At 38.2% G+C, this 16,612-nt stretch overlaps 1 protein-coding gene across 2 annotated transcripts in view; it reads left to right on the forward strand.

The window, feature by feature from the left end:
- Nucleotides 1-16,612, forward strand: part of smurf2 (SMAD specific E3 ubiquitin protein ligase 2) — a 32,273-nt gene that overhangs the window by 13,036 nt on the left and 2,625 nt on the right. Inside the window, exons 2-18 of one of the 2 annotated variants that reach the window (XM_077734605.1) lie at nt 2,238-2,276; nt 3,263-3,371; nt 4,996-5,129; nt 6,974-7,039; nt 7,277-7,385; nt 7,566-7,649; nt 7,723-7,937; nt 9,017-9,101; nt 9,245-9,403; nt 9,524-9,571; nt 11,698-11,899; nt 13,569-13,672; nt 13,934-14,048; nt 14,313-14,491; nt 15,283-15,541; nt 15,623-15,824; nt 16,423-16,498. In XM_077734605.1, coding sequence (XP_077590731.1) covers nt 2,238-2,276; nt 3,263-3,371; nt 4,996-5,129; nt 6,974-7,039; nt 7,277-7,385; nt 7,566-7,649; nt 7,723-7,937; nt 9,017-9,101; nt 9,245-9,403; nt 9,524-9,571; nt 11,698-11,899; nt 13,569-13,672; nt 13,934-14,048; nt 14,313-14,491; nt 15,283-15,541; nt 15,623-15,824; nt 16,423-16,498 — 2,185 coding nt within the window. The remainder of the gene's footprint in view (nt 1-2,237; nt 2,277-3,262; nt 3,372-4,995; nt 5,130-6,973; nt 7,040-7,276; nt 7,386-7,565; nt 7,650-7,722; nt 7,938-9,016; nt 9,102-9,244; nt 9,404-9,523; nt 9,572-11,697; nt 11,900-13,568; nt 13,673-13,933; nt 14,049-14,312; nt 14,492-15,282; nt 15,542-15,622; nt 15,825-16,422; nt 16,499-16,612) is intronic. The other variant, XM_077734606.1, reaches the window with a different exon arrangement.

Consider the following 16,612-nt stretch of genomic DNA (forward strand, 5'->3'; position numbering starts at 1 on the left):
TTTACAATTGAATATTCAAGGATTGTATTTGGATTAGTATTGTACTTCATAAAAATACGATATTAATTCATTTGCAAATTGGTATATTGACCCAAAATGTCAAAAAGATGGGTGATGGCTTACCCACCCTTTCTGACATTTTGGTTCTTCCACTAAAGTGGGATTGATTTTCCTGTATGTCAATCCCATCTAAAGACAAAACAAATAGCAAAAGAGGAATTATTACTTTTTTCCAAAAGCAACACATTTGGTCTATCAAGATATTTGCTACAGAGTATACTTACCCTGTGTTGTGCATTTATGACACGAAAGAATTTAAATAGATGAAAACACTAGCCAGATCAGTTTCTGTCATTAAAACCAAACTGAAGTGTACTGTTTCATCTCAGTTGACGTTATTTGGATAGCGAAACTCAGATCTGCCACCTGTTACCTTAACTCTCTTACCACTTAAACCCCTTTTACTCCCCTCTGATGAAACCCCAATGTTCACATAAACACACCATCTTCTGTGCGCCTGTTAATAATTGGTTAGATAGATGGAGCTGGATTGAACATGTCTCTGGGCCCCGTGTGCTCAAGCACGTGCACAGCTGTGTGTTCAGCCCGACTGGAAGCAATGTATACCAGATGTTGCAGAAATGAGTAGGTTTCTATGGAACGCAACACATTCCCAGGGATGTTTGCGGAAAGAAATTCTTCCTCATCTGTCGAGCATGTTTTGTTCGACCCCCCCTGTTCAGCAACGTTTTGCTTCTCATTTAACTCTTCCTTTTTGTCAATGTATTATTAACGTTGAATGTTACAGTCTCAATATTTACAGAATTCTTCGCGTTTCATTTACTGCACATATGTACCTCGCTTTGTTTATCGGTGAGATAAAAATCTTTTGGCTTGACCTCAAATAATGCAAGCTGATCTATACTTGTGTATGTGTGTGTGTCTGAGTATGTGAGGAATGGGATGGAGAAGTAGATAAATATGCAACGACTGCAGACTGCATGGCTAAGACCACAGTCTGGCACTATAGGTGTGCCCTTGTCTATTTGTGTGAATAAAGTCGGAATATTCCCACCTGCATGTGCAAAAAAAGGGAAAAACATGACAGCGCTAGACTGCATTACTGTCATTTGTGTCCATGATTGGTGTGAAATTGACTTGTTAAGAACTTATTTTGGTGCCTGTTACATCACTCGGGGAAGGTTTTAATTTAACTGTTGTCACAATATCCCTAAGCAATTAGACCTCATTTCCTCATACATTGGCCATGAGTGTTCAAATATTCGACTAGGAATTCAATGTTATAAGGAGTAACCCATTTATTGCCATTACTATTTAGTTGTACAAATATGACCCCAATATATGATGGGATATATCTTTTTATAACCATAAATTAGGGATGAATTAATTCGTAATAGAAACTAGACACAATTTAATCTGTGTATGTTTGTCCTAGCCTTAGTGAATCGTTTTCTAAATACATTTTAGACTGCTTTTTTTATCACTTTTGCAGGAAAAAATAGACCTTATGACAACCATTTGTAAGTCAACAGATATTTTGTTTTGTAATAGCCCATAATGTTGGGACTTTATGCATTTTTTTTCTACATTTCGGCTAGAAAAAAACTAGGTTCTGGCTGTAAAATGAAATTTAGTGTGTTACATTACTTTGAAAATGCCTTATGCTTTTTGCCATCGTGAATAATATTTAGTACAGGAAAATGAATTTCAATCACGCCCTCAAATATTATCAGCCCTTTGCTCTTTAGAGCAAAAAGTTCCATTAGTTTTCAGACCAAACCTTTTATATCTACGAGTAATAGAAACTAATCTTGACTCACTGCCTTTAGCCGTTAATCCAGATGCCCAGGTGCTGACGGCACTTCCTCATCCGTACCCAAGCAGGCATATCCTTCATCACATTTGCTGCCTTCATTTTCTGAGTGCATTTGCTTCAATAGCCATTGAAATCTATTTGTTTTGGGGAATTTTGCCCATTTTGCCTCTGCATGTCTTATTTCTTAAAGGATGTAGATGTACGTGATTCAGAGTGGTTTTGACTCATTGTAATGTATTTTACTGCCTCTTGACCAAAGTCATATTAGATAGGCTACAGTCAAAATTGTGTAGTTGGATGTGTTGTCACCAAACTGTTTTGTGTTCTATTTCTGTATGCCCATTATTATAGATCACTGTCTCTGGTCATTAATACTCAACCTTCTTTTATTTCTTTTCAGTCCTCTGTGCCAAAAACCTCGTCAAGAAGGACTTTTTCCGTAAGTATGATAGATTTTATATTTTGATTTATTTTTAAATTCCTCCAAATGTTGATTGGATGAAATTGTTCATGAAAAACTACTGTTTAGAATAGAAGTATTGTTGACTGCAGCATCATATATATTTTACACAAAATTAGCATGAAAGGCACAATATTACACACATCCAAGTGTCTCAAATAAACCTAAAATAGTGTGAAAGAGTGTACATGTACGACTTGTGTCTTGTAACTCTTTTGCCCTCACTGACCAGGGAAAAGTTGTCCTTTCCCTGTGAAAATTGACTTGTATGGTGTTTTGTTTTGGTATGTTTGGGTCAGGCTGTCATGGTGAATGCACATGTAAAGGTTTAGTGCTCACTCAGGTGGCTTTTGTGGTGCCCATTCCTGCCATTCCAAAGCTCCAGAGCTTTGCAAACACTGAGTTTCAGGGAATGGGGAGAAAGCAGTATGGAGTTGTTTGACTGACCAATATTTCATCAAGCTTTGCTTCAAATGCTTTTGTTTCTGAAAGGACGTCCAATCCATTTGAAGTAGGAGGTCTGACAGCGAATGGACAAATATTAATTTGCCTTGTAGTTCAAATAGATTGGAAAACTAGCATTGTCAATGGCATTGAATGATTTATTCTCAATATATCATCAATGTCTTTAATATCAGTGTTTCCTAACCACCTCAACTTATATTAGGTCTGTGAATATTAGATAAGCTTAATTTATTCCTAGTGATAAAACCTTGATGAGAAATACTTTATATTGTTAACAAAGGTGATATGATTTTAAATGAGAAGATTTTCACATGGTGGTGTGCCTTGAGGTTCTTTTTATTGGAAAAAGTGTACCGCAGTGCAAAAATGCTTGGAGAAACACCACAGTCTTCGAGCCTTTAAAGTTGGAAATGATTTATTCTTCTCTATTTCTTATTCCAAGTGCACCTTTATAAGGTGGTCAGTTTGATTAGTATGGTGGTACTTTTCTCTCACTACAGGCCTCCCTGATCCTTTTGCCAAGGTGGTTGTGGATGGTTCGGGGCAATGCCACTCGACGGATACTGTGAGAAACACACTTGACCCAAAGTGGAACCAACACTATGACCTGTGAGTACCGTATTTCTTCGTGTTTAAAAGCTGTGAAATTAGATTTAAAAAGTTGTAAGACTCTGTTTAAAGACTCACACTGTTTACACTTCCCTGTTTAAACATAGAAGTACATTTATAAATGTCAGGTTTTAAACAGTACCAGGTGTAATCTCTCACACCTTTCTAGACACGAAGTTATGGCATAACACATCAATTCGGGCAAATGGTCTAAAAATGTCCCTTGGAACAACGTTTCAAACATAGAAATAGACTCTGGCAGTATTTTCTTCCAATGACTGAAACACGTGCTTGTCTAGTACATTTAGCCTGATCTCCCTTTCCAAAGATGGCTTGTCCTGTGAAAGTAACCTGGAATAAATACAGACAGTGCGCCTGAGTGAATGTGAGAGTGAAAGTTTCCAATGTTTATCCAACCGACGAGCATAACCGACTACAGAAGGAAGTGCAAGTCTCAGTTTGTTTGGTTGCCAGGGACACCAGACTCTCTTTTTTACATTGTCGATATACTATCTGTTCATCTCAAATTTGACTTTCAGGGGGAAAATTATGTGCATGAATTTACTTTGAATGTATTTTAATGGAGACAGACTTCAATTTGGGATTTGCATTTGATGTTTCCACCAAAATTAGGTCGGATATTTCATCCTTTGTCTTAGACTAATTAAAACTACACCCATGGATACTAGTGCGTTGGGCTAGGTATTGCAAAAAAACTGCATGTTAAAAAGGGATCATCACATTTAGGAAGGTCAAGGACTATGATAGGTTCTGATGCAAAGTATACTGTACAATAAATCTCAACAGGAAAACAATTTATTCTAGTATATAATCCAATATATTGTCTGACTTTCCAGTTTGGAATCAATTTACACATATAGACAGAGTGTCTGGAACTGATGATTTCCAGCTGCTGAAGAGTTGTTGTTATTGTTTTTGCTTAGTCTTTTTTTTCCAAACAGGTGATGTCATTACAATAGACTGAATGATGTGTGTTTAAAAAATCCATGTGGTTTCAGTGTGACAAAAGTATATAACAAATAAGAAACTGAGTCTGCCAACAAACACAAAAAAAAGATGTTGGTGGGAGGTACAAGTCTAGTCAGTTATTTTTATTTTTATTTTTTGCACATGATTCTGTTGAAGGCATCACTCTGCACATATGTATGTTATCAGACACTGGTCGTATTAAAGTTTGTAGCCAGACTAATTAATTGTATTTTAAGGCAGGTGTTGCAGATGAACAGGATTTTATAGTCCAGCACTTCCCTCCTGCCACGTCTGTCTGACCTAGCCGTGCTCTGACATCGCACCCCAGACAGGCATTTGGCATTGGCTCAAAATGTCCAGACGTCTTACTCACAGACTATTGTTTCATATCCCTTTTAGTAACTGCTATGATAATTACAGTGGGATCCCCTTCTGTCAGTTCTACAGTTTTATTTATAAGGCGCGAGTCCACCCAAGTACATGTTTCAAAAGTTGCAGTTATGTTATAATCGCATGCATAATAATAGGTCATCATTTTGAATTCTTCATTCTCAGACAGAAGAGTCTCATTTTGTTTTGGAAGGGGAGAATTATGAATATATTTTCTTTACCTCTGTTTTTTTTTCTACTTCAGATACATTGGGAAATCAGATTCTATCACTATCAGTGTGTGGAACCATAAGAAGATACATAAGAAACAAGGGGCTGGCTTCCTGGGATGTGTTCGCCTTTTGTCCAATGCTATCAACCGCCTTAAAGACACAGGCTGTAAGTCAACTCTTTCAAAAATTTATTATTACATAATGTTATCCTTAATCCTTAATTTAAACACCCTTAGACCAAACCAAAGAGAACCTTGACCGATTAAAACACTATAGTTTAGTGGGATGTCTACGGCCAGTTCTTCCATGAACTGCCAAGACACATGAACACACAAAAACAATCACCACATGCAGTCTCTGTGCAAAACGAAACATATTTTTGGTACTCGTTTTTTTTGCCCTACGCAGCAAATTCCTCCTCACACACTTACCACTAGCAAAAGGAGTGTGGTGCTAAAACAATTCTGTAGCAGTTATTGATATTTAGTGGTCATAACACCAATAATAAAATAAGAACCACAGGTTAAATGCTACAAAAGGTGGTATATTATGTCTTCACTCATTATGTCAGACACAAGCCAGACTTGGCTGTCAGTTGGAGTCAACCATCAAACTACATGAACCTGTGATTGCACTAAAAAAATGGCTGGTCAGAGGAAGCTATTTTTCTAAATAAAGCTTTAGAAATGATAGTCTGCAGGGTTCCAAGTTGACTTTTTTAGAAACTTGCCCTTTGGAGATTCCTGATCAGTTTTAAGGGTCGATACAAAAGCACCCTTTAGGTACTTCACATCCATCCACACAAACAGTGAAGACTGATGCTATCATGGAAGAAAAGTTATCGAGTCATTGTGGCAAAACTAGTGGACAAATATAACTTCCAGGAAAACCTAACTACAATATGGACTAAGGCAAAGATGTCTTTGGCACCACTCCACTGAAACATGCCTAAAATGACTAAGCCTCGCCGCATAGCACATAATTTGTCCCGACTTGGACGAGGACATCGCAGAGAGATAACGAGAGCGTGCCACTGTGAGCTAGGCTCCTTTTATATCTTGTCTGCTGATCCAAACAGCCAGTCATTTCATGCAGACATGCTTTGCCGTCCAACTTTAAAGTAGTTCTCTTGCTGTGTATTAATTATTCAGTCTTTTTCGGCATACATTGAGTGGTAACTTTGTCCAATTTAATAGCCCCATTTACTGTTCCTTCATATAGAATTGCAATGAGCTCATTTCTTGTCTTTGTAAGACAGCCCTTGTTTGTAAATTAAATGCATCAATGTGAGCAAGTGCATTCCAGCAGACGTCTATGCTGTTTTGTGTTTGTGTCTCTGTGGCTACTGACCTCCCGCCAGCCTTGTAATGGTTTGACCATTGCCTGTTTTGGTCCCTGTTTAGTCTAGACAGACATCCTGAGCTGATCTGCATGACACCCAGACAACAGAGAAGAGATAGTGGTCGTTTTCATGTCTGCAGGCAAACATGGGCTATTTTTTTGGTGTTGTTTGTTTGTTTTTAACTCCCTGATGTCTCTCTTTCGCCCTTTCTCAAATTCCATTCATTAAGAACAGCACATAGATTTTCCAGACTAAGCTTTAGTTCATGTCCATGTTAAGACAGAGTGGAATAGTGCACGCTTTGTACTGACATTTGTCAAATGTTTGACCTTTGCATTTGAACCAAAGCCTAGTCTCTCAACCATTGCTCGGTCGGTCAAATTTTTACAGCCGGTGGCCATTGCATAGACTGGAACATTTGTTTTGGGACACGCACTCAAGTATGTGACCTGCAGACAAATGGACAAATGAATATTTTAAGCACATGGCCCTGTAACTAAGCTAGGGGTAGATCGTGCAGAATTGCAGGACTTCTACAATGAAAAGAGTGTCTCACTTTTAGTAATTATTGTTCAAGTCTAGATTTATGAAACTGATGAGTCTCTTCTCCAATCTGATCTTACCAACTCTGTTCTCATTTCCTGTTTGTCCTTGTATTCCCTTCACAGACCAGAGGCTAGACTTGAATAAGCTAAGTCCAAATGATAGTGACACAGTAAGAGGCCAGATTGTGGGTGAGTGCACATGGACACATGCATAAGAATCACATCAGACCTAACAATAATCACTCCAATAGGGAATTGCATGCCATTAGTTATTGTTTCTCTTGGACATGTGTTGTTTATTATAGTCTTACGTGGTGTCAGATGTTAAACTATGCCAGAACAAAAACAAATCATTTATGACTCAATTATCTGCCAATATAACATAGCCAGGCTTGCTTGCTATAATGAAATGTTTACTAATTTCAGTGTGTGCATCTGTCTGCTACGTAGTAAGCTTGCAGTCCAGAGACCGGATAGGCACAGGAGGCCCGGTTGTTGACTGCAGTCGTCTTTTTGACAATGATCTTCCAGATGGGTGAGCTTCCTTGAAGGAATGTCTCATCAATTTCCAGAGGAGCTTTTAAGACAATGCTGCAGGGCTCAAACAATAAATTCTACTAAATTAAATGTGGAGATAGTATATAGTTCAAGAAAATAGCTGCTTAACAGTTCTACAAGTCCACTCACTGCTTGGTATGTGTTTTTCTAATGTTAGCTGGGAGGAGAGGAGAACTGCATCTGGACGTATCCAATACTTGAACCACATCACACGGACTACGCAATGGGAGCGGCCGACCAGGTGAGTCTGCACAAAAAAAACGACCATTACCTTATTCAGCTCACTATATGTTGCCACCTGTTGTTTCTCCTAGACCTGCATCAGAATACTCAAGTCCTGGGCGGCCACTTAGCTGCATTGTAGATGAAAATACTCCTATTAGCACAAACGGTGCCACGCCTACTACGCCGTTGCAGCCAAATGGCGGTGACCAGCGGGCCCAGGAGAGACGTGTTCGATCCCAGAGGCACCGCAACTACATGAGCAGAACGCACCTGCACACACCTCCAGACCTTCCAGAAGGCTATGGTCTGTGACATCACAATACCACTTTAATTATTTATTTGATATCCTCCTGACTTCCAGTAGTTCAAATTTGTCCGCAGTAGAGGACATTTTTAAACCTGAACTCATCCACCGGCCCAGCTATATACTAGAAATTGATAAAAAATAACCCAACATCCAAATTGTGAAGTCTGGTCGCTAACCAGTTCACCCACCATGGTAAACCACCCCCTACCATCCTCCCTGGAGAACACTAAGCTCAGTAAAGCGTCTTAGCTCTCATTCAGCCCACAGTCTCTCCTTGATACTGTTGCTCCGCACAAACTGCCTTTAATTCTGGCTCAATTTTAGACAATCTAATTGAATCGATGTATTTGTTTAGGTCTGGCTGCTGCCATTCACGCCTCTCCAACCTTTTAATCTTTTCTGCACCAACTCAAACAATCCGACACATTCATGTGAAAAGTAAATGCTCACACCAGCTGCAGTCATCCGCATGTCTTTGGGAGTTTTGTTTATTCTCAAGGGATTTTACTCACTAGACTTTTAAAGACGGAACTTTAGAAGCATATCCTAGCCCCAGCCTTGTGATCAGTGCCTCATATTACTTAAATTACATACATATCCTAGCTTCTCACTTGTAACTGTAGAGTACATGGCTTTATTTAAAGAGATCTTGCAAATTTTCTATTAAGGCCAGCTTGATATTTAAAAAAAATAATAATAATTGTATACCAAAAAGTATTAAGGCTATCTATACACATGAAAATAATAGTTTTAAGTAGAAGGGAAAGAATACGTTGAATATTTCTTTAAAATAACTTTTTTTCAATTAAACATTTAGTACATTCAATAGATATTTTCAGGAAAACACAAAAAAGTAATCTATATAAAAAAAGGAGGAATTTTTTGCTACATTCCTCCCACTTCAAATGATGGGATGACAAACTCATCTCAATTCACAGCCAAAGTATGATTGGGCACCACATAGTTCGATGTCTTTCATCATCAATGGCATGGAAAAGAGTTCAATTTTAATTCAAGTATAAAGGGGTTAATTTCTCACCTTAGTTTAATAGAACCCATGTTTAATCCTTTTACAGAGCAAAGGACCACACAGCAAGGCCAAGTGTACTTCCTTCACACTCAGACAGGTGTTAGCACATGGCACGACCCTAGAGTCCCCAGGTATGTGACCTCCTGGAATTATGTGCTGTTTTCATCCAGGAACATAGTCTGTTTATTCCGGCATGTAAATTGTCGCCATTTGTCGTTGTTCTCATTAATATTACACATGTTAATGTGTTGTTTTTGATTCTGTCCCATGTCAGAGATCTTAGTAATGTGAACTGTGAGGAACTGGGTCCACTCCCTCCTGGATGGGAGATACGGAACACTGCCACAGGAAGAGTTTACTTTGTGGACCATAATAACAGAACCACACAATTCACTGACCCACGTCTCTCTGCCAACCTGCATCGAGTCCTTAAGTGAGTTTTTTGAATTATTGTACACATACCTTATCGGGAAATCATTAAACCTGGCAAGAAAACTGTTTGGGTTTTTTTCTTTCTTACTGGGACTCAATTGTCCTTGTTTTGCATTTGCAGTCCAAGCCCAAATGGCTCACGAGGAGGCATTGAAAGTCAGAATGTGAGGTAAGATTTGTTTTTCATTCCAGGAAGCCCTTGTTGCACATGGCCACACACTGCACATTTTCCATCATCCACACAAACATAACACTCAAAGCCTTGTAAAGTTTCTGATCTCAAAGACATTTTAGCATTCAATCCGTCACTTATCGGCTTTTGGCAAGACATCTGACTGAGGGAAAAAGAAAAAAAAGACTAGACTTTACATCTAGCAAGCAGCCCATGAAAATAATGCCCAAGTCTGTTAATAAATTGTGTGCTTGAGTCAATCTGTGAAGCTTTATGCATTGGTTTATGTATTTGTGCATTGTCCAAGTCTTTGAGCACAGCTCAAACACGTGTTCACAATGTCTTTGGCTATGCAGCTGTTCAAACACCTTCTGTACTGTTAACGGCCTTAGAATTACCCAAAAGCCTTTGCCTCGAAAAGATGGAGCACTGGACGGGTGCCTTGAAGGGCCTCCTTTCTCTGACCTCATTCCTCCTCTACGCAGGGACGGAATGCATTGCGAAGGGATTCGGTTTCTTCTTTTCCCGTTCACTTGGATCAAAGAACATGCGAAGATTTTCGACTCGTTTTTCTTTTTCACATCTGGGCTGCCCTGTAAAGTAAAAAAAAAAAAAAAAAAAGAAACTGACTCTGACACGCTAGTATTTACAGCGTTTACGAGTTTTCCTAAGAAAGATTATGCGGAAGAGTTGTTGGCATGGAATTTGCGTTCATTATTGTGTCTCCATTGTGACTATTTCAGGGTTTTGGTACTATTATGGTGGACAAACTTTGCGTTGGATACATTATTTAAGGAGCAGAGTTAGGTGTCATGTGACAATATTAGTAAATTCTGCTTTATATTTGTTATTAAAACGGGGTGAGGATTAACGGTACGGAAAATGGCTGCTTAAATTGATTTGCGATACAATGTTGGCTTGTCAAATCATTGATTCATCTTGCAATTTACTGCTGGTAAACAACCATTTTTTTATGTTAAGATATTAGGAAATATCTGGAGAACATATCAAGCATCATGGAATACCATCAAGACATCTGCCTTTTATCAATTCAGGGATTTTCAACCCCCCCATGTTCCGTCATACCACAAAAATGTTTGATATACTGTCTAAGTCTGTCCATTTTTTTTTGTTCTGAATTCTGCTTTTTATTTCATTGACACTTTGTCTGAGAATCCAGCAGGAGGTTTTTACTAAATATTTCCCCCGTGATGTTACTTACCCAACTGTTCGGGGTCACTTTTCAGAAACTGAATCCTAGATTCCAGACCTGTTTGGAATATATAGCCATAGAAATAGTTAGGGTGTCATTTTTGATTGATGTTAAAACATCCTTCATCTTGATGTTGTCTCACAGCGGTTAATGTAGAGAAGTGCGAGAACCTGTTGTGTGCCTTCTCACCTCCTACTTCCTATCCCTCCCTCACAGTGAAGTCTGCAGGAAATAAATAGGGATTCAAAAATAGTTCTTGAGAATCTTTTTGGGGCCCTGCGGCTTTCTGGGCTAACAAGAAGTGATTGAAAAGCCTAACTTAATTTCACTTGGAAGACACTACAAACTAAGCAAAGTTGTCAATTAGATTATACACAATGCAAGGCAATAGAAGGATACTCGAGAGTAATTGTGGTCAAACTTAACCTCCTGTCAACTGTAGGGTTTACTACGTCTGTCCATTGTTTTGTCTCTGTCTTTTATTACATTTTAGTCTCTTCCCAGATTGACAATTTTGAATTTCTATTGCGGTCATTTGTAGCAAAATTCCACCAACATGGATATTAACTACATTAAACTTTCTCAACGAGAATTACATAAAGACTAGGGAAAAAAACAATCCATTATTGCAGTTCCAAATACTATATTTCACTCCATTTTACTTGTTGTCATGTTTGTACAAACTAAGATTATCCTCTCTTGAGATTTTATTATCTTTTTGTTTTGGAATATAATTACTTGGCCATGTGGCTAAGTAGCTCATAAGCCATATGTATATTTCAATTATGTGTAAGAGTCTTAAATATAATACAATATTAGATTAATGAAGTACTGTCCTAGTTTTTCACTGTATTCATATACTGTGAGCTGTTTTTATTTTCTTTAATTCTTCATTTCTTTTGCCCATCAGTCGCCAGAATGAGCTAAAGGAGCAGGTCCAGCAGGCTCTGGTATCAACAGGTCAGCTCCCAGAAGAGTCCGAGTGTCTCACGGTACCCAAGTACAAGAGAGACCTAGTCCAGAAACTCAAGATTCTCAGACAGGAACTGTCTCAGCAGCAGCCACAGGCTGGGCATTGTCGCATTGAGGTGTCCCGGGAGGAAATATTTGAGGTGAGAAGGAAATTACTAATGCATCTGTGATGTAATTACACAGTCTATGTCTCACTAACTAATTGGGATGGGAGATACATCATGAGAGTCATACTGCTATTTTTCTTCTTGAAAGTATTTTATAAATATTTAGTTGTTTGTTTGTTTTTTAGGGCTGTAACAGAATGCTGTATGTTCTTCTATTTTTAACAGTACTGTATTTTTCCCCCACCACCCCAATAATACACAACGAAGAATAAGAAAAAATATATAAACCGCATCAAGTATAAGTCACATTTTAGTGAGGGCAATTTTTTGATTTATCAGAAACCAACAAACATGCGTTAAAGTAATAATAGTAAAATAGAGTACAAATGTAAATAGAGAGAGAAAAAAATGAGGTTGCACTTGAGTGGCAGGCCTAGCGAAACCATTAAAAAAATGCTACTGATAGTCCGTAAAAAAAGTACTAAGTACATTTAACTTCAATTCAATAGAACATTTTGCTTCAAATATCAGTAAACAGATTTCTAAGTTTGGGAACAAATTAAACCTGTGAGTCAAGATACCACTCTTACATACCATACTTAACTATTTCAAGTTATTTTTAGAGTCACGTCAAGTTATTTGCACATTTTATCACCCTGTTTCTTATGTATCTCCATAAACATTGTCTCCTGGCAGTTTGACAACACACACACACACACACACACACATTCATCAAATGATGTGTAGCGCTTTTCTGTTTCCAATCTAAGGCAGACCCCTTGCTCAAGTTTGTACGCTTGGGGAGTGTTGCAGCATCTATGAGGCACAGGGGCTTTATCAGAGCAACAACACCTGCAGCAGACTACACGACCCTCATAAAATATGTGGTGGAATGTGCTGGAACAGCCATGTCTGTTAATCTCAACGTAGACATTTTTGTCGGCTGATCTCACTGTAAGAAAGAGAGAGACAGGCGGTAGGGCGAAATACATCCTAAGGAGCTTCTCCAGATCCTTTGAAGCATTAGATCATGACTGAACGGGCAAGTGTTAGTCCGTTGACTGTTGGAACCTTCTTAATGTGTACTTTTTGGTGTAGATAAGACCTTCCCTTTTACTCTAAAAGCACCTTTAAATTGTCTGCCCCCCTCTGAAGGGAAGAGTGGAACGTGGCAGTGAAAGAGGCTGTGTTATTATAGTCTTATGACTGCGTTTATTATAACTGCCCCTAATCCATTTTTAATGGACCCTGCCCTTAATACTGTGAGCAGTCTGCACATGGGATGAATGCTTATTGAAGCTGGAGCATGACAGCTATAAACCAATTGATCTGAAGTCGGAAAGTAGTACAAAACAACAAGAGTTTCCTTAGCCACAGCATCTCAAATGAAGTAAAATATCACATTAGGATTTGTGTGTTGGAATATTTTCATCACCAATTGTTATGGGACAACTCTACACTACTAGTTCAGTTTATATATAGAATTTAATGGTAGTAGTTTGTGTACATTGGAAACTTTCCCTCACTTATTGGCTGCCGTATAGACAGTTAATCCATCTGAATTAGGAAGCACCTGATTTGCTGCCAAACCTCCCTAGTTCAAATAGAGTGATAAACTTATTTAAATTGACAGGAGGATGAAAATATTATTGGATGTCCATTGTTGTCAATGGCACTGAACACGATTGTATGCCAATTGCAGGAATCCTACCGACAGGTGATGAAGATGAGGCCAAAGGATCTCTGGAAAAGGCTCATGGTGAAATTTCGGGGTGAAGAAGGACTTGACTATGGAGGAGTGGCCAGGTAGGAACATTTTAGAAGATACAATACAGGATTGAAAAGTAATTGCTCACATATGCCACAGACGCTTACAAAGCACTACATTTATGTAAAAGCTACAAAGCTCACTTCATTTTAGTTCACTGGTACAAAAGTACTACTGTTTTGGTCTGAGAATGTTCTGAACAAAACATTGGGGAAAAAGGGGAGGTATATCAAACTGCAAATGATTCACTGTTTAATATTTTCTTTTTGCTTTTTTTTATTTTGGGGATTTCTCTCCAGGGAGTGGCTCTATCTACTATCACATGAGATGTTAAACCCGTACTATGGCCTGTTCCAGTACTCACGCGATGACATCTACACTTTACAGATTAACCCTGACTCTGCAGTCAACCCGGTGAGTCATGAATACTACAGAAATCAAGACTGTAGTTTAATTCTAATTCTTACATGGTACTCTGAAGGAACATATGATTTAATTCCACCCAGCTGTCTACTCGGCTATCAGTTCGCCATGAAAATGTGTAGATGTGTCTGAAAATTACTGTAAAAAGGTGTATCCCTTTGCTAGTAATAGTCATTGAATACTTTTGAATGTAACTGATGAGCAAGTACCCAAAGTATGTGACCTATTAAAGATTGGTGTGCCCTCTTTGTCTAGGAGCATTTGTCATACTTCCACTTTGTGGGCCGTATCATGGGAATGGCAGTTTTCCATGGCCACTACATTGATGGAGGCTTTACATTACCCTTCTACAAACAGCTACTGGGTAAACCCATTACGCTGGATGACATGGAGTCTGTAGATCCAGACCTGCACAACAGCCTTGTCTGGATTCTGTGAGTACACAAGGCTTTTTTTGTGCGTGTATGTGAGTGTGTGTTTCAAGTGGTGTGTGCTTCAAGTGGTGTGTGGAGCTTTTCTATTTATCAATTTGATATTCAATTTTAAACAACCCAGTTTCAAGAACACTTCATATTTTGAGGGAATCTTTTTTAATATAAAACTGAGGAAATAAGGGATTACAGCGCCTCCTAGGGTTTGTCGTAGAGTAAATCTCAAGGAATTAGATTTTATGTGCCATGTGTCATCTTTATATCAATACATTTTAATTCGTCTTTAAAGCTATATGGACATTTTACTATTTTTGATTGTTTAACAAAACTTGATGGATATAAATTTAGTATTTTTTATTTACTATGAAGTATCCTTTTTAAATATGTTATATTCATATATAATTAGATAAAGAAGGTATTAATTGTTCATCAACTGGGATGGGCTCCAGCACCCCTCGCGACCCTAGTGAGGATAAAGCGGTTCAAAAAATGAATGAATTTATGAAGTTAAAAAAATGTTAATCATAACAAAATTATTAAAATTAAAATGAACTAAAACAGAAATACACTTATGACCACCCAAAAAACAGTCATTATTCATTGTTTACTTATGATTATTACTTTATAGAATTTAATTTGTTTTAGTGCCATTGCCAGCGCTTGACCTTCAGTCCATTTTTACTGGAAAGGACAATTTCCCTATTCCTTCCTCTCTTTGATTAGTATGTTTTCCCACGGTGTCAAATCCTGCAACGGACTGAAAAACGTTAAATGAGCCTCTCATGACTTCTCAGGGACAATGACATCACAGGCGTATTGGATCACACCTTCTGTGTGGAACACAATGCTTACGGAGAGATCATCCAGCATGAACTTAAACCCAACGGAAAGAGCATCCCCGTCACACAGGACACCAAGAAGGAATACGTCCGCCTCTACGTCAACTGGCGCTTCCTGCGAGGCATCGAAGCTCAGTTCCTCGCTCTCCAGAAGGGCTTTAATGAAGTCATCCCCCAACACCTATTGAAGGCTTTTGATGAAAAAGAGCTGGAGGTACTATTCTCAAAAATAGATTCATTGCTTTATACAATAGCAATATTAAAATATATAAATACTGATTTTGTCTTTCCGCAGCTGATCGTATGTGGTTTAGGGAAAATTGACATCCACGATTGGAAGTCCAATACGAGGCTCAAACATTGCACCCCAGAGAGTAACATTGTGAAGTGGTTCTGGAAAGCTGTGGAGTCTTTTGATGAGGAGCGAAGAGCTCGTCTGCTACAGTTCGTCACGGGGTCTTCTAGGGTTCCTTTGCAAGGCTTTAAGGCCCTCCAAGGTGAAGTTATAAAATCATTGTTGTTTCTGGTTGAAGCCATTAAAGGGCACTCATTGGCTACCTTTGATAGGGCATCTAACATTGTTCATTCAGCCTTCCCAATCAAAATGAAATGGAAATCTAGTACTGAAACAAGACCATTGAAAGCCATTCTTTGCAGTTGTAATGAATTGGAAATATATCATTTTCATTGTCACGCAAGAAGTTAAATAATTATGAAATTTAAAAAAAATACTTCATAATATTGAGGGACTTTACCATTGTGTATTTCAGTTTTGATTTGATATCAATTTTGATATTAGAAACATTGTGTTAATGTATAATTATATTTATCCATTATAACTTATGAAGCATGGATACCTGGCATCCATACATCATGTATACAGATTGTAAATATTGTGCATGCCAGTTTATTTTTTGATGACCAAAAATAGTCACTTTCCCTACAAAAATCAGTTAAACATACTCCTCACTTTTCAATTCGCATTTTAGGAGAAGGTGTTCATTTTGTTCTGTGGCTGAAAATATGGAGATGGAAAAACCTAAAACCCAAGTGTCACTTTTAGTGTAGTAATCTTTTATTGTCCTTTTAATGTAGGTGCTGCTGGCCCACGATTATTCACCATCCACCAAATTGATGCCAATGCCAACAACCTCCCCAAAGCCCATACCTGGTAAGAAAACTGTAGAGGGAAAATGTAGTTTTTTGTTGAAATAAATATCTCAATATAAAACACATTTGGCCTGTATATATTAAAACTGAGACAAATGTTGATTTAATCAAATAA

This window comes from Stigmatopora nigra, chromosome 15 (assembly GCF_051989575.1).
Source record: "Stigmatopora nigra isolate UIUO_SnigA chromosome 15, RoL_Snig_1.1, whole genome shotgun sequence".
Taxonomy (NCBI): domain Eukaryota; kingdom Metazoa; phylum Chordata; class Actinopteri; order Syngnathiformes; family Syngnathidae; genus Stigmatopora; species Stigmatopora nigra.